Raw genomic sequence first — 23,289 nt, 5'->3', positions numbered from 1 at the left:
ATCGTGAGAGCAGAGAGGAGGCACAAGAGAATGAAGGCCCCCGGGGTGGGGGGCGGGGGAAGGCTCAGCCAATGCAGCCGAGCGAGGTTCAGCCCACCCTGCAGGATGGTCCGCTGGAGCAGGGCTGGACCTTTGCACCTGCAGCCGCCTGTGTTCTCCCCCCTCCCCCTCCCTTCCTCCCGCCCCTCCCCTCCCCTCCCTTCCCCCCTCCCCTCCCCTCCCTTCCCCCCTCCCCTCCCCTCCCTTCCCCCCTCCCCTCCCCTCCCTTCCCCCCTCCCCTCCCCTCCCTTCCCCCCTCCCCTCCCCTCCCTTCCCCCCTCCCCTCCCCTCCCTTCCCCCCTCCCCTCCCCTCCCTTCCCCCCTCCCCTCCCCTCCCTTCCCCCCTCCCCTCCCCTCCCCTCCATGTGCCGCTGCTCTGCCCTCCCGGGACCCTGAGGTCATCCCCTCACAGCTCTCCAGTCCCGTCAGCAACCCGTCACTGCTCTTCTAAGTTGTGCCTGAAGCTTAATCTAAAAGACAGTGTTACACGGCTTAGTGTTTATGACACCAGCACCCCGCTCTTAGGGAGTTCACACAGATACTTGTATGTGAATGTTCAGAGCAGCGTTATTCATGATAACCAGGAGTGGGTGGAAACAACCCAGGTGCCGTGAACTTGGTGGAAAGGTCTGTGGGACTCGGATGCCCTCTGTGGTCCACAGCCCAGCCCAGCGCGGATCTGGGTCCTCTGCAGGAGGAAGAGCTGGACATGGGTGGGGAGCGAGGGCGAGCTGGGCGAGGGGGCGAGGCTGGGAAGGGCCTTCAGAGGGTAAGGTGCCGCCACACGTTCACATCCACGGCCACTGGACAAGGACCATGGGGGATGGGAGGTGGGAAGCAGTGCCCCTCCCTCAGCCACACCCACGAGGCACCAGCAGCTACGTTGTGAGAGGTGCGAGGCCCTCGCGGCACAGGTGACTGCCAGCCCAGCCGCGTCCTAATTAGGCACTGGCGGTGGGGACGCAGCGGAGGCGTGGACTGTGGCGATGCGGTACCCACCGGCCATGCAGCCAGAGTGACGGGGCAGGAGGGCAGTGGGGCCTCTAGCTGGGTGGGTGCCATAGGTGTGGAGAGCTCCCACCTGCAGTCAGTGATGACAGGAACGTGGGTGCTGGAGATGGAACCGCTGATGTGGAAGTGGTGGCGGTGTCCAGACCATGACTGTGGAGCAGTTGGTTGTAAGAAACTTCTTGACAAGTAAAACCTTTTGTGGAGTGAGTCCAGCGAGACCAAGATATGTAAACTATGTGCTTGTTTATCCTGTCTGTAATCTCGGAAGAGGCAGAAGGGGTACAATGAACTTCAAATAATTTGTATATTTTTGTACTTTAGGAGAATGAATTCTCACAGGCCAGTAGCTATGCAGATTTAGCTGTGAACTCTGACAGATATAACCCATCAGCTCTTACTAATAAAGGGAATACAGTTTTTGCAAATGGTGACTATGAGAAGGCAGCTGAATTCTATAAAGAGGCTCTAAGAAATGATTCTTCTTGTACTGAAGCACTTTATAACATTGGTAAGTGAAACAGGCAAAATTGCCTTTTTTTTTTTTTTTTTTGCTTATAAAGCTCCAATTCATTGAGAGGAAGAGTTCTTTGCAACAAAAAGTTGAAAAGAAGACTCTTGCATTATAGACTATTTTTAATGGAATTAATGACTCAGAATCTGGACGCTTGTGAGATTTGGGTAGATGTAGCCGAAATTCCCTCTAAAAAGACTTCCAGGTTCCTCCCACCGTGGTATGAGAATGTTTCCCGAATTCCTGCTAATACTGGATATTATAATTCAACTTTTGCCAAATTGATAGGTGGGGAAAAAAATCTCATTTTCTTCCTTTTTTTCTTTTATAAATTTATTTATGTTTGGCTGCGTTGGGTCTTTGTTGCTGCGCACGGGCTTTCTGTAGTTGTGGTGAGCGGGGGCTACTCTTCTTTGCGGTGCGTGGGCTCTAGGTGCATGGACTTCAGTAGTTGTGGCACACGGGCTCAGTAGTTGTGGCATGTGGGCTCAGTAGTTGTGGCATGCAGGCTCAGTAGTTGTGGCACATAGGCTTAGTTGCTCCGTGACATGTGGGATCTTCCTGGACCAGGGCTTGAACCTGTGTCCCCTGCATTGGCAGGTGGGCTCTTAACCACTGCACCACCAGGGAAGTCCCTTCCTTTTTAATTACAAACAATTTCAAACATTAAAAAAAAGAGAGAAAAAGCATACCTCTGTACCTACCACCTATATTTAACACATTTTTACATTTTGTTATTTTTACTTAAGATTTTGTCTTTAATAAACTGTTAAAGACCTGCAGGCTCACACCACCCCATCCCTCCCCTGCCTGTCAGAGGTCACCTGACCCCCATCGTGTCCCCCTGTCGTGCCCCCCCGTCCTGCCCCCCACATCGTGTCTCCCCATCATGCCCCCCTGGTTGTGCCCCCCCCCGTCGTGTCCCCCAGTCATGACCCTCATCATGTGCCCCCGTCGTGGCATCCCCCCGTTGTGTCCCCCTCATCTCCCCCACCCCCACCCCATCGTGAGCTCGTGCTGTTGCAGACACATGTTGATGCAGTGCAGGCTCATGTTTTGGCTTCAGTGAAGTTTCCTCTGAAGGTTTCTTCTCCTGCTTCTTTGGTTGGCTTGTTCATGTTATCCTCTCTTTACTGTGACGATCTTTCCTCCATGTCTGATGAGCCTGGCCTTCTCCTTGTATCTAGGAGTTTGCAGCTGAGGCTGAGTGGGACCTTCGAGGCCTGCCCACTCCCCACCATACACCATCTGTCTCATTGTGTCCTGAGGGTGTCCAGGCAGCTGGATCTCTCCTCCCCGGGCTGGGCTGGGTGGGACGGGACGGGCAGGGGGCATTAGCAACTCTACCTGGCACTGAGGGGTTGGGAGAAGAGGGGTGAGTATGGGGGCCTGGGGGGCACGAGGTCACTCACCAGACCTCCGTCCATTTGACCTCTTCATATGTTTAAATGCCTCTCTTAGCCAGTCCGTCGCTTAAGGGAGCTTTATAATTTCTTCTGTGAAACAGAATTTTTCTATTTTTTATGTAGTCAAATTTGGTTTTTGAAAATTTGTGGCTTCATTTGTTTATTGCTTTATGAAGCGCTTCCCTACCCCAAGATTACAAAATCATTTTCCTTTCATGCTTTTATAGCTTTGTTTTTTCTATTTAGTTTTGAAATAAAAATTGAATTTATTTGAAAAAGGAATAAATTCAAGAGAGGAATGTGTGGTTTTTTGTCATGTGTAGTCACTTGTCCTGGCACTGTTTATTACTTGTCCCTTAGTCCTCCTTGAGTTTATTTTTTAAAAAATATTTATTTATTCATTCATTCATTCATTCATAAATTCATTCATTCTGGCTGCGCCTGGTCTTAGTTGCAGCATGCATGCAGGATCTAGTTCCCCAACCAGGGATCGAACCCCGCCCCCCATCATTGGGAGCACTTTTTTTTTTTTTTGCGGTACGCGCGCCTCTCACTGTTGTGGCCTCTCCCGTTGCGGAGCACAGGCTCCGGACGCGCAGGCTCAGCGGCCATGGCTCACAGGCCCAGCCGCTCCGCGGCATGTGGGATCTTCCTGGACCGGGGCACGAACCCGTGTCCCTTGCATCGGCAGGTGGACTCTCAACCACTGTGCCACCAGGGAAGCCCGGGAGCATAGACTCTTACCCACTGGACCACCAGGGAAGTCCCAGTCCTCCCTGACTTTAACTGAATTCTGTAACCCAGCCCATTTCTGAACTGTTTGTGCTGTTCTTTCAATGTTTGTCATTCCTGCTCCCCTCAACACTTCAAAGCATGCACTAAAGCTTTCATGATTTAGTGTCTGCCAAACATTAGTGGAATTTCCTGCCCCTGCCTTGTTCCTTTTTTCTTTTTTTAATTGTGTTCATCTTTATTTTCTCTTTTGGATGAATATTTACCTATATTTAAATATTCATTCTGTTACTTTGAGAAAATTACTACCAGTACTAGTACTTATAGCTTACCTTTTTTTCTCTTTCTTCTTTTTAAAGGCCTTACCTATAAGAAGCTAAACCGGCTTGATGAAGCTTTGGACTGTTTCCTGAAACTTCATGCAATCCTAAGAAACAGCGCCCAAGTCCTTTACCAGATAGCAAATATGTATCTTATGTGAAAAACTTAAGGACAGTTATTAATTCACTCAGTTGGTGATTGAGTACCACTTATTAAATAAGCTTAACCAGTGAATTAATTGATGGGGGTATATTTTAAAACCTGACTATCAAATTAATATGTGATGAAAATATGATTTGAGTGATCCTGTTTTAAAGGGTCATTTGCATTATAGGAGGGATTATTTAGAAGTTGCAACTATTATTAATTTTTAGACATAGTAATTGAAGTAATTGGGTATCATGTCGGGTCCACACAAGATGTTCATTGAGCATAAATTAGACCCTTCAGGGAACTCCCTGGCAGTCCAGTGGTTAGGACTCCTCGCTCTCACTGCCAGGGCCCAGATTTGATCCGGGGTCAGGGAACTTAAGATCCCACAAGCCATGTGGCGCAGCCAAAAAAATAAATAAATAAATAACGATAATGATGAAAAAATTTTAAGTATTGTCTCCTGTGCTTCTGGTAGGGTAAATAAAATTTTTTTGATAAAAAATGTTAATTTTAGAGCAGATAGCAGCATAGTTATTTCTTTTAGCCTTTTTGTTTTGTCCAGTTCATTTCTCTGAAGGTGCCAGTGTCATGACCTGCTGGTGCCCAGTTCCTGATCAGTTTGGATCCAGTCAAGCAGTTGTTGTGTTTGAGGCTGTTTGAATACATTTCCTTATTTTTATGTTTTTCTTATGGTATCACATTTGTCATCATTAAAAGTAGAAGGCTCTTCTTTTTTTTAAAATAAATTTATTTATTTTATTTATTTTTGGCTGCATTGGGTCTTGGTTGCGGCACACAGGGTTTCTCTAGTTGTGGCGAGCAGGGGCTACTCTTCATTGTGGTGCACGGGCTTCTCATTGTGGTGGCTTCTCTTGTTGCGGAGCGTGGGCTCTAGGCGAGCAGGCTTCAGTAGTTGTGGCACGAGGGCTCAGTAGTTGTGGCTTGTGGGCTCTAGAGCACAGGCTCAGTAGTTGTGGTGCACGGGCTTAGTTGCTCCGTGGCATGTGGGATCTTCCTGGACCAGGGCTGGAACCCATGTCCCCTGCATTGTCAGGCAGATTCTTAACCACTGCACCACCAGGGAGGCCCCAAGGCTCTTCTTTTTCAATGAAACTTTGGATTGGAATATTTTCATGTCATTAAGGCAGCTAATATAAATAGTAAGTAATCAGTAAGTACTGGTGTGAATAAATTATTTGAGTGCATGCAGAGGACTTTCTAGGCATTAAAGCTACAAAAAACTGTCTTGGGCTTGTAATGTAATTAGGGAAAACTCACCAGAAAATACATGGAAACCATTCCTTTAAAATGTTGAACATTTAAGAGAGGTAGAATAATTGAAACACAGCACTCAGGCTTTTTTTTTTTTTTTTTTTTTTTTTTTGCGGTACGCGGGCCTCTCACTGTTGTGGCCTCTCCCGTTGCGGAGCACAGGCTCCGGATGCACAGGCTCAGAGGCCATGGCTCACGGGCCCAGCCGCTCCGCGGCATGTGGGATCTTCCCAGACCAGAACATGAACCCGTGTCCCCTGCATCGGCAGGCGGACTCTCAACCACTGCGCCACCAGGGAAGCCCCAGGCATTTTTATTAAGGACAAATTTTGGACAAAACTTTGAATAAAACAGCACACTATTAATTCTACTAGTGTGGCAGTTGATCTTAGTGGGTAGTAATGAAGTAAAAGGAAAAGCAAGATGTGTGTGTGTGTGTGTATGTATATATGTTATGTCCCATATACATATATAGGGGACAGAAGTGTTATTGACCATTTTTCATCCTCATCCCTGACGAAATCCAGAGTAAACAGTATTAAGTAGCACATTAGTATAGACTAAGAAATATTTTTATGAAATGTTGGTTTTAGGTTTGCTTATTGATCAATGAATTTAGAAAAATTGTGTTATCCTTCATTGAAATTGTCTAAGATACGAGTTAATGGAAGATCCCAGTCAAGCTATGGAATGGTTAATGCAGCTGATCAGTGTTGTTCCAACTGACTCCAGAGCTCTGTCTAAACTGGGAGGATTATATGACAGTGAGGGGGATAAATCCCAAGCATTCCAATATTACTATGAGGTGGGTGTGCAGTCTTGCCTTCCTTCTGCTTTTTAGCCTTTTATGAATTGTTATAAAAAAGACAGCAGGCCTTTTAATTTTTAAAAATTATAAATGCTTATTAGCTTTTAAATAAATAATTTAAAATAAAACATTTGTGGAATATAAAGTTAGTTTTTGATTATTTTAATAAAAGGTAAAATAAAAGGTACCAATGCATTTTTCTCTTGAAGGGTGATTTAATCCCTTTTGAGTTTATTACATACTTAATTTGACTCAGATCATATATCAGTACATCAAAAAGATATTTATAGATAATTGAAAAATGTGTCAAACAAATCTTAAGTTTTCCAAATCTTATATAGTTTCAAAACTTGAACAGTACTTGTGACAGCTCATACTTTTTAAGTAAGAAATGTCACACTGTATAAATTAATCCAGCTGGTGGGGAAGATGTTGGGGAGTGAACTGTGCGTTGTGACTGAAGTTCTTTTGTCACACCTCCCTTTCCAGTCGTATAGGTATTTCCCGTCCAATATAGAAGTCATCGAGTGGCTTGGGGCCTATTACATCGACACCCAGTTTTGTGAAAAAGCCATTCAGTACTTTGAAAGAGCTTCTCTTATACAGTAGGTAACTGTTACGACTTTATGTTTAGTTAAATGTCTACAATCTGATAGACATACTGAGTTCATGAACAGTTATTAGTGAACATTCAGGCATCGTTTCGATTTTCTTGTATTGTGTTTCATTTGACTTGGTCTTTATTATGATAAATATATTTCCTTTTTATGCAAGTGTTTTAAAAAACACCTTCAAGGTACTTTTCTGTGTGTATTTTTTTCACATCTCAGTAAACAAGTATTATTTCTTTATCAATCAGAAAATGACTCTCTCATTCCAAAGACAAAGTTTCATTTCTGAAAGAGTCCTAATTGAAATGTTTCATTGGTCTCAGTTTGTAATTGATATACATTATATATTAAAAATCAGGACTTCCCTGGTGGCGCAGTGGTTAAGAATCCGCCTACCAATGCAGGGGACACGGGTTTGAGCCCTGGTCCGGGAAGATCCCACATGCCACGGAGCAGCTAAGCCCGTGTGCCACAACTACTGAGCCTGCACCCTAGAGCCCACGAGCCACAATTAATGAAGCCCACGTGCCACAACTACTGAAGCCCATGCGCCTAGAGCCCATAAGAGAAGCCACCGCAATGAGAAGCCCACGAACCGCAACGAAGAGTAGCCCCCGCTCGCAGCAACTAGAGAAAGCCTGCGTGCAGCAACAAAGACCCAACGCAGCCAAAATTAAATAAATAAATTTATTTTTTTAAAAAAAGAAAGAAAGCAGGAGTAGCAATATTAACTTCAGACAGAACAGAAATCAAGCTTATAAAAAAAATCAAACTCTTAAAAATGTCTTTAAATTCATATCAGAATGTTTTATACATTATTCAAAAATAATTGGGATATATCACGTTGTGTTTTGTGTTTGGCCAAATTGAATTTTAACATTAGATATGGGGAAAGGGGAGCCGGGAGGGACAAGGTAGCGGTAAGGGATTACGAGGTACAAACTACTATGTATAAAATAAATAAGATACAAGGATGTATTGTGCAGCACAGGGAATATAGCCAATATTTTATAATAACTATAAATGGAGTATAATCTATAAAAATTTTGAATCACTGTGTTGTACACTTGAAAGTAATATTGTAAATCAACTATACCTCAATTTGAAAAAAAATAAAAGAGAAGTGAGGAGAGCATTAAATTATTCCCTAGTCTTTTATTCCTTCAAATTTTGTTTTTCTCAGAAATTTTTAGTAGTAGTCTTTAGAAATTCTGGTCATGTTTATTTTAGAAAAGAAATTCACTTCTATTTTAAGGGGAAAAAAAGAATGAATAGATTTCTTTTTTACTTTCTTTTTAGTTGAAGTCTAATTGTTCAAACACAAGGTCAAAAATTGCCTCTTGGATACTAAATTTGCAAGCCTAAACCTAGGTTTCTAAGCCTTAGGTACTAAGTATAAGATATGGCAAAGGTAATAAAAATGGTTAAAATAGAATGCTGTGGTCTTTACACAAACTGGCGAGGCAGTTCTTCTAAGAATGTCTAAACAAAGGTGTGAGTTAATTGAAGGGCTCTAAATTTAAATTTCCCAATATCAGTATGACAGATAATAATGAAGGAAATTGTATATATGCTGTTGTTAATAATAAAGACGACCTAATCAAATGTCAAAAAGTAATTGAAAGCTAGTACCGATATGTAGCTTAGCTTTATAAAACTGTTTGGCCATCACAGATTATTTTTGTTTCATCTCTAATTTCACATCATTTCTTTTACAGGCCTACACAAGTGAAATGGCAGCTGATGGTAGCTAGTTGTTTTAGAAGAAGTGGTAAATGCTTTAATTTTATTCACTTTAATATATGTTGCTTGTTTCTATCTTTTAGGTAATTATGCATATAAATGTGTTCCTATTGTGGATTTATTTATTAAGATTAACTTTTGATAAGTACACATATCAAACATTATATGAAAGACACAGTGTTTACTACGTACAGTTAAAAGTTACGTTTACTAACCCACATCCCCTGCATTGGAAGCGGGGAGTCTTAACCACTGGGCCGCCAGGGAAGTCCCATCTAGTCACCTCATTCTAAACATCCTGTGTGCTCTGCCCAATGTGTGAGCCTCTCTCACACCTGAAAAGCTGAGGAGAGCCCAGAACTGGGGCCGCAGGACTTGATTTTGTACAGCAGATGTCACTAGTCATCCTGGTTGTGTTTTCAGCGTCAGTCTTTATCTCGTCCTGTGCTGCTGGCCTGTTCTGCAGTGTCAGTGTGTTAATGGTTTGGGACTAGCCATGAAGTGAATGATACTGTTAAAATGTCAGGATTAAGCAGGAGATAAATGTTAACACTGCGGTTAAAATGTTTAGTTAAAATAACATGCTAATGTAGTTAAGTGTGAAAAATGCAGTCCCTCTTATAGAGCAACCAGTTGTCCAGGAGAGCTCCCTCACCCAGGGAAGCACGAGCCGTGACCACCAGCAGCGGTCCCCGCCGTTTCTTAGGGCCCTCTGTCCGCCTCCGAGAGCCCCTCAGGTGGCAGCGGGACACAGGTGCGGTGTGACCTCAGGTCATTTTGCGGGTTGGTCTCTAATGTTACCGTGTTTCCTGTTGGCGGAAAGACCTCTTTTCATTTACGTCAGGGCGAGTCCGAGTTGCCTGCGCACGTGTAGTGCCTGTCCTGTGACTCTGTGTGTGTGTGTGTGTGTGGCCAGGGGAAGAGCGGCCACCTTAGCCGGCCTGGCCACGCTCTGGGTGCTCCGCTCTCCGTCTTGTTCAGCCTCCACCCCGACGCCGAGGCCGGCGGGCCACCCCCTTGTGCAGGAGGCCCAGACGTAAGGGCATAACTCTTTCCTGAGATTTTAGCAAAGGTCTTTGATCCAAAATTCGTTTTTCCTATTCTTTGCTGCCATGTGAAGCTAAATTATTTTATTACAAAACAAAATGCTTTCTGTAAACTTTTTAATGTTTGAACATAAAAACTGCAAAACAAGTTATTTTTCATCTTTTCCAAGTGAATAACATTGAAATTAATGTTATTACTTCATTTTAAGAAGTAGAACTAAGTTTCAGCCATTTACTTCCGCTCTACGCCTTTTTCAGATTTACTTTGTCTGTACATTTTCTTCCGGAAGTTATATTGAGGGACCTCCCTAGCGGTCCAGGTATTAGGACTCCACACTTCCACCGCATGGGGTACAGGTTTGATCCCTGGCCGGGAACTAAGATCCCACATGCTGCACAGCCAAAACAAACAAACAAAAAACAGAAGTTATATTGGGAATGGTTGTTTATGCCTGTGGCAAACATGGAAGTCATCCTTCTAAACCAGTGAAATGGTGCCAGCATATTGAATTTAAATTAGTATTTTGCTGAACCCTGTTCATTTCTGTAATCTGCTAGTATGTTTGTTTTTTCTTCTTCACTTATAGGTAACTACCAAAAAGCATTAGATACTTACAAAGATATTCACAGAAAATTTCCAGAAAATGTTGAATGTAAGTGAGACTACATTTTGTAACTTTGAAAGTGTAGGTTCTCACATTTTATGTCCTAATATGTAATAATTACCTTTGCTACAGTAATTGCATACATAGATACCAACCTATAATTTGTGGTACATGTTTAAATATGTGGTTATAGGATCAGAAAATTTGGCTATGCAAGTACACATTTTTATAGAATTTAATTCTTGACGGATTTAAATATACCACTGAATTCTCTTCAGTAGTAAACAGATCTATATTTCAAAGCTTTATGAAATTTTAAGAATAAATTTTGGTTTATTATTTTTTAAAGTTCATAAACTATGGTATTTTAAAGAAAAGGCATTTTATTTATTTAAAAAAAATTATTTTTTATAAATTTATTTTATCTTTGGCTGCGTTGGGTCTTCGTTGCTGCAGGCGGGCTTTCTGTAGTTGCGGCGAGCGGGGGCTACTCTTCGTTGTGGTGCGCGGGCTTCTCGTTGCAGTGGCTTCTCGTTGCGGAGCACAGCCTCTAGGCGCGCAGGCTTCAGTAGTTGTGGCACGTGGGTTCAGTAGTTGTGGCTCGCAGGCTCTACAGTGAAGGCTCAGTAGTTGTGGCGCACGGGCTTCGTTGCTCCGCAGCATGTGGGATCTTCCCGGGCCAGGGATCGAACCCATCTCCCCTACGTTGGCAGGCGGATTCTTAACCACTGTGCCAGCAGGGAAGCCCTAGAAAAGGCATTTTAAACCATCCATTTAATTATAACTTTTTGAGACTGAAAAAATACCTTTAGAGTTTATGATAATAGAACATTAATAATCTTGCTGATACTGGTAGCAAATTAATTTTAAAACATTATGTTATATGTAACTTATTTCCCTTTTATAAAGTTGGCTTTGTATAAAATATTCATTTCTTCCAATCTTATTGCACAGTGGATTTGATGCAACCTGAAGTAACAGTGTTACAGTAACAGCAACAAGATCAGGATCCGGAAAAGTACAAAATAACCATATTCATAGGTCTCATATTCTCACTAAACTATATATGGCCCCAGTAGCTTTGTGACTAAAGGAAAAAGGGAAGATACAGTGGGTTTTATAATCTTTACTATTTATAAGGAAATAAAAAGTAATTCCTTGGGAAGAAGAAAATCCTTTCAACTCTTACTTCAGTTGTGTTGAGACACAGAGGAGAGCAGATAAAAGGTCACTGGAAGACGCCATAGCTCCTAGCTTTACTAACATCCCTCCAACAAATGAAATAATGTGTTTGAAAAGACCGTTTTGAATGTTGTCCTTCAATGACCATGCACACAAAACAGCACATTTCAGTAAAAACAGATCTTTTCCGGGCCACGTTTTCAGTGGCGCAGCCTGATCCAGGGCTTAGATGTGCTGCATGTTCCTTCAGTAATGTTTTTCTCAACTTGACTTTTGTGAAAGCAGAGAGCTCAGAATTATGGCCTTTGCTAAGAGCCTAGGGGCGAGGAGTTTTGTAATGCTGGTCACATGTGGGTCCATTAGCTCACAGCAGTTTCCGAATGCCAGTCCGAAAACAGGATACATGGGAATTACTTGTAAAACTTGTAAAAACTACAAATCTGTAGCCCAACCTACAGAGATTCTCATTCAGGTTTGCAGTGGACCCAGATATCTGATTTTTCCTATTTCTTTTTTTTTTTTCTCATCTATTTATTTTCCTGTTTCTTTTTTAACAGCTTTTAATGTGATTCTTAACTTCAGTCACACTGGGGAACTGATACTTTAAAGATTAAATGAGAGCAGTAATAGCTTTTGGGGAATGGAAACCCAACAGTCTGCTGGGCAGAGCTTCTCAGCTTCGGCAGCACTGACATTTGGGATCGGATAATCCTGTGCTGTGGGACCATCCTGTGGATTCTAGAATGTTCTAGCAACATCCCTGCCCTCCACCCACTGGGTGCCAGGAGCACACCTCCTGTTATGACATTGTCAGGTGTCCCCTGGGGATGTAGCTGCTGCCGGTTGAGGACCACTGCAGTAGCTGCAGCACCTCCGCACCGGACAGCAAAGAGAGCATCTCCAAGCAAGGCCACTTTTCTTTCTTTAGAGAGAGTTTAAGATTCACTGTAAAAGTTGAATGATTGGGACTTCCCTGGTGGTGCAATGGTTAAGAATCCACCTGCCAGTGCAGGGGACACGGGTTCGAGCCCTGGTCCGGGAAGATCCCACATGCCACGGAGCAACTAAGCCTGTGTGCCACAACTACTGAGCCTGTGCTCTAGGGCCCGCGAGTCACAACTACTGAGCCCGTGCGCCTAGAGCCTGTGCTCCGCAACAAGAGAAGCCACCGCAATGAGAAGCCCGTGCACCGCAATGAAGAATAGCCCCTGCTTGCTGCAACTAGAGAAAGCCTGCGTGCAGCAACGAAGACCCAACGCAGACAAAAATAAATAAATAATTTATTTTTTTTGAAAAAGTGTTTAAAAAAAAAAAAAGTTGGGCGATTATCTGTGCTGTGGGGAATGTCCAAGGTACTTTGGCCTGTTTAATTTTCAAAGCAGGTGTGATCAGTAGTCCGCCTTTCGGTAGCGTAGGAAAAACACTTGCACTCATGTGAGGCCTCACTCTGAGCAGAGTACTTTTCTGATGAACCAAAGGGTGATTTTGTCTTAAAATACGTTCTTCTGCTATCAAAAATTGACCTGTAGTCGAGTGTTATTTGTAGAAAATATAAATTACCTTCTTACTGTGCATTATCAGGGTAAATGTATGCGTAGGCAATTTACGCAGTAGTAATGTGTGACGTTTTAGATTATTTTAGTACCATTACTTTTGTAATACATTAATGGTCATGAATTAGTCACTAACTCACAAATTCTTATGGGGTGACTGCAGTGCTGGTACACAGCATTGTTCCCGCCCTGTGGGTGTGGCAGAAAACAAGACAGACCAAAATCCTGGCCTCATGGAGCTTGGATTCTAGTGGGAAGAAAAAGACAATAAACAAGTATATAGTATGTCAGGAGTCGTAAGTGGTATAAAGGAGAAGCAGGTGAGGAGATAAAGGCTCGGGTTATAGGTGCTGTGGTCTCTCCTGAAGGGCGGGTGGCAGAGTCCCTCTAAACCGTCTTCCCAGGAGGTCAGTTCTCAGAGGGCCAGGAATACAAAGTGTAGTGATTTTTCAAGAGAAACAAACCCTGTTTGTGAGCAGCGTTCCTACCCGGGTCCCAGAAGACTGAGCTTATTGATTTATTGTTCTTTGAACACCATGGATAAATACTTTTCTAAAAATATTTTTCATAATTTAGGTCTACGTTTCTTGGTTCGTCTCTGCACAGATATTGGATTAAAAGAAGTTCAAGAATATGCAACAAAACTCAAGAGATTGGAAAAAATGAAAGAAATCAGGGAACAGGTATGTCATGTGAGCCGAAAACTGCTGTCAGTTTTGAAAATGTCAGCCTTCTGTAGCTCAGCTGAGTGATGTCTGGGCTTCTGTCAGTAAAATTAAGTTGCAGTTATTTTTCTGCTGTGGCATGAAAGGAAAAATAACTAAAACTCTAGTTTTAGGATAAAATTCAGTCAAAATCTAGTTCCTAATCAGAGAAAGTGCAATAGATTCAGTGTAGTCTGTAGTGGAAATCTACTGATAGACTAACAATTGTAATTTCTCCAGTACAAAATAGCTGCAGGTTAAGTTGTAGACGTAACGTCAGCTGGAGAGTCTTGTGGCCTGTGGAAACCAGGAGACAGTCACTTGCCGACAACAGCAGTTCATTGGGCTGCTGTGTTGCATCGTAGGGCACGGCTCTGAGGATGGCTGATACAGAGGCTTCAGGTGTATTTCTGTGTTCCCTGCAGTGTTTTACTTCTGTGAGAGAATAATCCCTCCTGTGTTTGAGCCTAGAATATTTAAAACTTTAACATGATTTCTGAGTATCGCCTTTCATAGAAAGAAAATTCTTTAAGCTTAAGCTTTTCCAAAAATTTAATTACCTTGGGTAATTAAATCTAAATTTCGTATTTGCTTTCAAAATGTCGTTATCTTGTTTTTGCTTTGAGGATGTGACCTGATTGTTTTATTCTCTTTTTTAAATTGTCAGTTGCAAAAGCATTATGAGCATGACCTTAAAAATCCTATAAAACATCAAGTTGGTATTAAAATGCCACTGCTAGGGTATATAGTTACAAGCTGCTGTGAAGACCAGCTGAATACCACGTACCAATTGCTAATTTAATTAGATAACCTGCGTGAAAGTTTTGTAAAATTAAACTAGTACAAATTGGAAGTTCAGATTATCATAACTATCATCATAATTACTATGACATTTGTTTCATTAAGAAGAATCAAAAAGAAGTATCTATTTCAAACCATGAAATTCTTTGGAGCTCAAAACTAGTTCTGTGAAGTTACTTAGTGTAGAACCGTGGGTGCATCTGGAAGTCTTCAGACTTCGTAAGTTTAAGCATCAGTGGTTTGTCACTTATGAATGGTGACTGAACGGTGCACATGAGCTCAGGCAAGTTCTGGATCCCACATGGGGCCCATGTGCTGACCCCGCAGCCGAGTGGGAGTGGGCCTCCCGGCCGGACGCCCCCCACCCCAGTGAGGAGCTGGGAGCCTTCTAGCTCCTGCTTCTGGGGGCCGCACTCAGGCTTTAAGGAAACATGGATTCCAAGGACTCCTGGGAAGTGAAATTGAGGGGTCAGGTCGAGACCTGTGCCCACCACACACCCTCCTCAGATCCCCCCGCCAGCCCCTGCCCTCCTTGAATCTAGACGGCCTGGGCCGCTACAGGCGCTCCTCTCCTTCTGACGTGGCAGCCCATCACCCCGCGGTTCCCCCCCCCGCACTGCACCCCCTGTCCTGATTGTTCTCGTTTGCTCGTGGGGACTTGTGATTTTACTGTTGTAAATGAGTATCGAATGTCACTGCAACGGCTTTTCCTTTCTAATTACTACTCAGCCTGTTGATTCCTCTTCATCACAGTATTTGTGTATTCAGTGAACATAGTGAGCTTTTGTCTGTGTCTCTCATAGACCTGGCCTTTTATCCTTATGTTGTACTCGCCATGGCGTAATTAAGGACACTTAGTAAGCTCAGACGAGTTACAGTTGATGCGTTTAAATTACGCAGTGCTTATCTTACCTGCTTACCCAAGTGAGTGCTGTGTCGCTGTGCTCGAGCAGTGTCTCTCTTCCTAATGCTTTATCACTGCCGCACTGCACCTGCATCACTTAGATACACGCTCTCGTCCCAGCCGTTCCTTCGTCTTCCTTTACGTCACAGTCCTTATCCACAGAGCACTTTCTTTCTGTTTCCTTGAGATCAGTTTCTCCATTGTTCTTCGGGACTGCTTATTAAATCTTACATAAAGAGAAACATTTTCTTGGTGTTTTCTCACTTATATTTTACATATGAACACAAAATTGAGGGGGAAGTTAGTGGAAAAGGTCAGTCCTAGGAAAGAGAGCAGAGGCTTACAGAGAAGCAGTCCTGTGGGTATGAGAGCCGCCTTCTCGGGAAATCGTTGCGTGCCCCCGTGCGTTTGTCTAGATTGTGAGCCGTGGGGCAGGCGCCCTGTTTCCTGGCTGCATGGTGCATGAGACGCTATTCGTTATGAAACAAAATGTCACAAATCAACGCCTGAAGTAAGGATGCTATCCTTTTCTAAATTTGAACTTAAAACTTCTTGTTACTCTTCCTGTGTGTCTCCTGTTTAGAATCTGTCTCAATGCAAAAACTTAACGTTTTTCCTTTGTAATTAGGATTTCTTCATAAAATCATTGCCGAGGCCTGTGTAATACCTGTTGTACAGATATATCTTGATTTCTTTGAATATTTCCACATGGTTAGGTATCTTTTTTCCAGTTGGTGACTTTCTGCAGTCTGTCTAGCTTTCAGGTGTTCCTTGCTAAAGCACTGTGGGCCTCTGTGAGCGTCTGTAGTCGAGCTCGTCCATATTGTTAGCTGGAGACGTTTGGGAACCAGCCACAGGGTTGAGACCAGGGATGTCCTGGATAACCACGCCACACCTTTACCTGAGCTGCTAGAAGGAATGCAGAGCTGAGCCCCAGTCTTTATCCCGTCCTTTCCCCTGCAAGTGCTGACAGTGGCAGAAATTTGGCGGCAGAAAGGAAAAGGAGTGAAGAGGCTGGGTGGCCTTTCCTGATCTCCCTCCTCTGCTTGCAGTTTGCCCTCCTCCCACCTGATGACGTCTGCTCAGCTGGACATCCGCGACCAGCAGCAGCAACACCCAGTGCATGATGAGCGTGGGCCGCTCTAGCCCTTTGCCCGTACTGGCCAGTTTAATCGTCACAGGAGTCCTATGCTATGATGTTGGATGTGGTTTTATTATTACTGTTCTTTAAGATGAGAAACCTGAGGCCCGTGGTTGCAAAGCAACTTTCTCCAGGTCACACAGCTGTTGGGGGGTAGGCCTCGGATTCACATCCAGGAAGGCCAGCTTCTGAGTCCAGGCTCCTGGCTGCCACGCCCTGCTCCCTTACGGATAGTAGAGGAAAAGGATGAGAGTAACTACTTTCAGTTGGTGTATAGTCCTTACTTTTCTGCGTCCAGGAAGTTGGTCGCTCACTCCACGAGCTAAACTGGACGTACCTCTGTGAGCTCACTCTAATTTGATCAGAGCTGGGGCCTCAGAACAGTGCTCTCCACGTGTGGCCTGTGGACCCCAGAGCCTCAGAATCGCCTGGGCTTCCTTACGAAGTCTTGGGCCTCAGCCCAGACTACCCCAGCCCCAGAATTAAAGTCTCTGGGTATGGAGTCCAAGAATCTATGTGGTTTTTAAACAAGTTCTCAAGCTAATGTTTTATTCACAGACATTCCAGAAGCACTGGTGTAGTGTTATACTTCCGAAGGGCTGCCTTCAAACGATCAGACACCAGCCCAGGATACAGAATCTGCTTTAAGGCGAGAAGTAAACACAAAGTAAATCAGGCCGTGGATTTTTAAAAGCTGTTTTAAAACGGAAAGGGATTTGTGTAGACCTAAGAAGGAAAGAAAAACAGATTCAGGGTTATGTGGATGGGGGTGATGGACCTCTCCAGGCCCCCAGCTCCAGTCTTAAAGCATGAAAGCTAGAAACTCATTTCTCTGGGCTGACTTTTCAGAGAGGTGCGTCCTCTTCTGGAACACTTATGGGGAAGGCGGCTGTTCTCCCCTTTGTGCTGGGGGCCTGTGTTCCTGGGCGGGGAGGGAGCTTTGTGCCCTGTTCGCAGAGCCGTGGCAAACAGTCCCGGGCGTTGGGTGGAGCCGCCCCCCAGCACTGTTGGGTTTTAAGAGACAGTTTGCGTTTTCGCTTCGCTGAACAGAAGAACGTTAGCTGCAAGGAACTCTTCAAACTTTATTGCACGAATGGAAGAGAGCAAAATGGGAAGACAGGAGTTGAAGGCTGAGTATTTTAAATATGCCAAGGAAGAGAAAAATACCAGCCCACACCAAAGAGGATTAAGGGACAAAAGGAAACGATTAGGAGGGAAAAAGAAGATGGGGAAAGAGTTTACAAAACACAAAGTTTTTTTTTGTTTTTTTTCTCCGGTACGCGGGCCTCTCACTGCTGCAGCCTCTCCCGCTGCGGAGCACAGGCTGCAGACGCACAGGTTCAGCAGCCATGGCTCACGGGCCCAGCCGCTCCACGGCATGTGGGATCTTCCTGGACCAGGACACGAACCCGTGTCCCCTGCATCGGCAGGCGGACTCACAACCACTGCGTCACCAGGGAAGCCCCCAAAATACAAAGTTTTAATTGCTCATTCACAAATGAAGTACATTAATAATTTGTTCCTTTTTAAAAATCGAATTTCTAAATTTTCACAATATTCAAAAGGAGAATTCCTCTCCCAGTATTTGCCATTTTCCCCCCAAAGAAATCAAATAATTTCAAGAGATTCTTTCTTTTGGCCAACTTAAAATAATATGTGACATTCAAAACTAATGTAAAATATAGTTGGTACTTATCCTCAAATTTCCAGTTATTACCAGAAGCTAGTTGAGCAGAAACCCTTTTGGTCTTAAAAGTGTTCTTAAAAGTTCTTAAAAGGAAAAAGATTTTGTATGAAGATCTCATAAAGGCACAGCTTTAAATTAACTGTGAAGAAAAAATGCAAAATTTTTAAAGTTTACGTATGTAATGAAAGCTGCGAGAATGTTTCGCCCATTTTATACGTTACTGCATTTATAAAGTTCAACAGAAACACAGGATAATTCATATAGCATTCATCCTTGGTATCAAGTGTGTGGTGATTTGGGCCGTGACGTTTTCCAGGGTGAGACTCCCGCGACACTCTGGTTAAAGGCCGTGGAGTCCTCGCCTGCTGGCGTCACCCTGTGCGGGGTCCTTGGTTCACCTGTTCAGGAGACACTTGACATGGACGAGGTGCTCCAGCTGCTCGTCACCTGGCAGGAGAACGAGACAAACACAGGTCGCTTGCTGCCCAGCAGAGACACGCAGCGTGTGCACTGGATGGGGTTCGGCCCACGACCAGGGGTCCGAGTGGTCCCCGGGGGAGGTGTGGCTGGACCTCAGGGCCTGGCGTGGAGACGGGAAGGTGTGAGAGAGGTCTGAGGGCAGGAAGTTGCGTCCACGTTCGTGAGTTCTTTGGAGTTGAAGCTGCAAAGAAGCGTCTTAAATTCTGTTTTCTCTTGAATTTGAAGTCAGAGCCAATCTTCTTAAGGATCCTTAACTAGGTAACAACTGCTCCTTGTTCTAAGACAGAAATCTAATTCTTACGGAATAAAAGCCCAGGATGGTGGACGGAACCCTGGGCTTTCCTCCCCAACCCCAGTCCGCTCCAGACCTGGTTCTCTTCAGTAAGATGAGGACAGTGTTCTCGGCTGGCCTTCACAACCGTCCACGGTGAACTTAGGCTTGTCCCAGTCTGTCACCGACATTGCTAGAAAACGACCACATACTTGAATGTCAGAAACGTCAAATCGCTGCGAGAGTTTGCAGCCCTCACCCTTGGGTCCTGTGACCACTGTCCTCCGGGGGCAAGTGACAGTGTGACAATGTGGGGCTGCGCGGGTCCTGGAGACTCTGCCTGTCCTCTGCAGGAGAGCAGTGTCGTGTGTTCACGGCGGGGAGAAAACACTTTCCCAACACTTACCTGTTTAATTTTCCATCATTTTATTTATATCTACTTTGCTCCTCTTCTCTTTGTACCTTCTTCTCTCATTGTTTCCCCCAAAGTGGGTATGGCATCTTTTTTTTTTCATATTATTGAAGAAACAAATGTTATTCTAAAAATTCAGGTAGATTACTTTTGTAAGTAACGTTTTAATTCAAATAAAAATGTGTTAAGGAAAAAGTGAAAATCGTTCAGCCACGACTTTGAGATCACTGTTAGCATTTTGACATTTCATAATCCCAGGCATTTTTACAAATATATGCAAACATATATCAATACTTTTTTTTTTTTTTTTGCGCTACGCGGGCCTCTCACTGTTGTGGCCTCTCCCGTTGCGGAGCACAGGCTCCGGACGCGCAGGCTCAGCGGCCATGGCTCACGGGCCCAGCCGTTCCGCGGCATGTGGGATCTTCCCGGACCGGGGCACGAACCCGTGTCCCCTGCATCGGCAGGCGGACTCTCAACCACTGCGCCAGCAGGGAAGCCCAGTCTTTTAGTTTTTTGAATTTTATTTTATTTTATTTTTGATACAGCAGGTTCTTATTAGTCATCTATTTTATACATATTAGTGTGTACATATCAATCCCAATTCAGCTCATCCCACCACCATCCCACCCCCCTGCCACTTTCCCCTCCTTGGTGTCCAGACGTTTGTTTCTCTACATCTGTGTCTCTACAGAAATGAGTCTTGAATCATTGAAAAAGATTGTTTTTTTTTTCTTCCTAGGAGACTACAATGTCAGTAATCCCATCCGTGACCTGATAATTTATAAATATTTGGGACGTTGTCAGGGTTGGGGGAATAAATGGTGTCCTTTGAATTAATGATGAAATTATGTTTACGTTACTGAAGATCTAAATAAGATACCAATCTATGTTAAGAAATTTTAATTCAATTGTAAATAGTTGTCAAAAGCCGTCTGTTGCTGCTCACTGACTACCCTCTTCTCTAAACAAACCATTATTCATACAAGAGCCTGGAGTCAGCGTTTAATCAGAAGCTCTAACTTAGGCGCAGCAAAGCGTGTAAAAAGAAACCTAAGAATGTCACAGTTTGGAGATAATTCTTATGTCTTAAGTGTGAGTTGGTGTCTAAGAAAGTAGACTGTTGGGCAGATCTTAGGTATTGAGATTTAACAGTGCCTTTATTGTGGAAGTTGACTTTCAAAACCCTGTTGTCCTTTAATCATGTCAAGTGGGGCTGAAGCAGAAATAGCCCATTCGCAAGGTCCCCTTCTCCCTCCACCCCTTCAGCCACTGCTTTTAAGACCTGAGCTTTCACATCTGGGAAATACTTGGTTTTTAAGTTGTTTGCAGAAGCAAGGGCGACCCTGCACTTTGAAGCCTGAGTGCCGTTCGCGTGTCTGGCGGGACTGGTGGCCCTTCTCAGGGTTTCCCCCGTACTTACAAGGCAGCCGGGCCTCCCTCCTGCGGGGCCGACTCAGGGGCCACTCCCAGTGAGCCCAGCCTCGGGAGGCAGGACAGTAAGGCCTAAGGGACGCACAGTTTAACATGTGTTTTAGAAATCGGTGCTTGGTTATCGTTGACCTTGAAGGACTATCATTTATTCCTGTTTTCATTACAGTACAGCTGACATCCAGTATGTCCTTCTAACGTGTCACCTTCTTGCTTTAGCGCACCAAGTCCGGCAGGGACGGCAGCGGGGGTCCCCGCGGCAGGAGAGACGGGAGTGCTGGCAGTGGTGAGTGTCCCTGTTCCTGTCCCCCCGGATGTGCCAGTTGACAGATTTCTAGTACATGGGCTTCTAGAAGCACCTTGAAGTAATCTGAAAATGTCCTGTTTGTTTGTTTTATACACAGTAAAACTTCACCTACTCTACTTTTGTGAGCATCAGCCTGCTGTGTAATCGAGTGTTTGTAGGTGTTAGTGGGTGTTGGTTCCTGAATAAACGGACCTGTTTCTGCTAATTGATGAATAGACAGTTCACACTGGATAGATTATAGACAGTTCACATTGGATAGATTATCACAGGTGTCCATACTAGTGGGTTTTACTGTGTCACGTTTTTTAGATTACGTTATAAGGAGGCGCCATGGGGCCTGGGGTCGTCACCTGGATGCTGACAGACCTGTACACTTGTAGTGTAGAAGTGGTGCCGGTCTGGGCACTGGGCGGCATGGCCATGGTCCCAGCCGTAGCCACTGTGTGTCTCTGGACCAGCCACGCAAATGCTGTTGCTTTGGGCGATTCTGTGACTGCTGGGGTCACTGTTACTTAATAAGAAGGTTTGTTAAGTTTTCCTCCCCTTTTTCCCCATCAACAAAATCTACCTTCTGTCTCTACTTCAGGGGATAGTAGAAGTTATATTTAGGGGAAATTGGATGGTTTTGAAGAAACTAATTAGAAAAACAAATGCTAAATTGGGATCCGTATCATGTCCACTCGTAGCACCGTCGTGCAGACAGGACCCGACGTCATCCTCTTGTGTCTGTCTGTGGTCAGGAGTCACAACAAAGAGAAATGCGACCCTCGGTTTAGGGAGGCCTTTCTTTCGTTCGTTCATTTACTGGATGCACGCTGGGTGCCGAGGACATGGGGACGAATGAGGCGGGGCCCCTGCCCTCAAGGAAATCAGGATCGACTTGGAAAGACACACGAGCCCTGATCTGCTGAGGGCGCCGCCTGGCGGAGGTGGGGGCGCGGCTGGGACGGAGAGCACCCTCGAGGGCGGAGCTCTGCTCCCTCGGTGCGCCCAGGCGCTGACAGCCAGTGCCGTGCCTGGTCCAGCGGGACATCTGGATTCCCCGAGGGTCAGTCTCGCTGCTCCAGCAGAAGCCCCAGGCCTGGCCTGGGTCCCTGGTTCCAGGGACCAGCACCCAGAGCTTGAGAAGTTGGCAGGGCGGCCCTGAGCCTGGGCCCTGTGTGTGCCGGGGCCGCCCCTCACCTCCCCCCCTCTGCCCCTCCCCACCCCATGCGTGTGGGTGGCCCTCCATCCAGGTCCTGGTCTGGAGACCTGTCCCAGCAGCTCTCAGTCCCTTGTCCAGCAGGGCCACCTGCGGTGGAATTCAGCATTTTGTGGAGTTTAGAGAAGTATGTATTGTGATGCATTAGCCACGTACCCTGTACCTCCCCTGGGGAGCACCTCCGAGTCAAAGGAGTCTCACTACTTCAGTGAAGCGTGGATATTCACACTAAGGATAAATAATGGCCCGGGATAGCTGCAGGTCAAGTCAGGTTTTATTCTTGACGCGAAGTTGTGTTTCTGCCTGGAAACCTGGCTTTAGAGCTCTTTGGAATTTGGATTGTCGTTGAGGGGCTGTGGGCCTGCGTCTACCAAAAGCGTTGAAGCAGCTTGGGGAGGGTCTGGGCAGCCCGCCAGCTGGCCGAGGTGCGAGCTCTTGAACTGCGTGTCCCTCGAAGGAGTAACCCCCAGGAAAGTGTCAGTTACTTACTGAGTTCTAGGACCAGATTCACCACCCTCTAAGATCCTCCACGTCCTGCTGAAGATCTTGAGCTCAGAGTAACCCTAACGCACACCCATCACCAAGCCTGCCCTCAGTCCGCAGGGCCTTCCCTGGTCACCTGCTTGTGGGCTTGTGAAGTGTCGCTGAGGCCCCTGGGGGTCCTCACGTTCAGGGTCCACTTGGGAGACTCCAGCCCTCTGAGCGAGGTGTCCTGAGAGCTGCTGGTGCTGAGCCAGAGCCCAGAGGACGGTGTCCACCCCAGAGAGTGGCCCCCGACCCGCCTCCCACGTGCCACCCCGTGCAGAGGAGGGCGCCTCCTGGGCCAGCCTCCCCACCACTGCCGTTTCTCTCTTAGTAAGTTTTCCTTTCTCCCATCCAGTGTGTTGCAGCCCAGCACAAACAGGCAGTCCTGGGGCACAAACACGCTTCTTGGAACCGAAGCTCCGGCCGTGGGCC

The 23,289-nt window shown here is 45.2% G+C and overlaps 1 protein-coding gene across 9 annotated transcripts in view; it reads left to right on the top strand.

Annotated features, from left to right (window-relative positions):
• The window catches only part of IFT88 (intraflagellar transport 88), a 74,316-nt gene that overhangs the window by 48,155 nt on the left and 2,872 nt on the right, over positions 1–23,289 (top strand). For 5 of the 9 annotated variants that reach the window (XM_089899765.1, XM_089899763.1, XM_089899762.1 and 2 more), the window contains 8 exons: positions 1,372–1,558; positions 4,059–4,167; positions 6,100–6,250; positions 6,743–6,858; positions 8,583–8,635; positions 10,241–10,306; positions 13,570–13,676; positions 21,044–21,110. In XM_089899765.1, coding sequence (XP_089755891.1) covers positions 1,372–1,558; positions 4,059–4,167; positions 6,100–6,250; positions 6,743–6,858; positions 8,583–8,635; positions 10,241–10,306; positions 13,570–13,676; positions 21,044–21,110 — 856 coding nt within the window. The other 4 variants (XM_089899764.1, XM_089899766.1, XM_089899770.1 and 1 more) reach the window with 4 other exon arrangements.

Source organism: Delphinapterus leucas, chromosome 18, assembly GCF_059928025.1.
Source record: "Delphinapterus leucas isolate spDelLeu-1000000601 "Yukka" chromosome 18, BTC_Dleu_Yukka2, whole genome shotgun sequence".
NCBI classification, from domain to species: domain Eukaryota; kingdom Metazoa; phylum Chordata; class Mammalia; order Artiodactyla; family Monodontidae; genus Delphinapterus; species Delphinapterus leucas.
The sequence above is the reverse complement of the archived record's forward strand: the minus strand, read 5'-3'. Positions and strand labels throughout refer to the sequence as shown.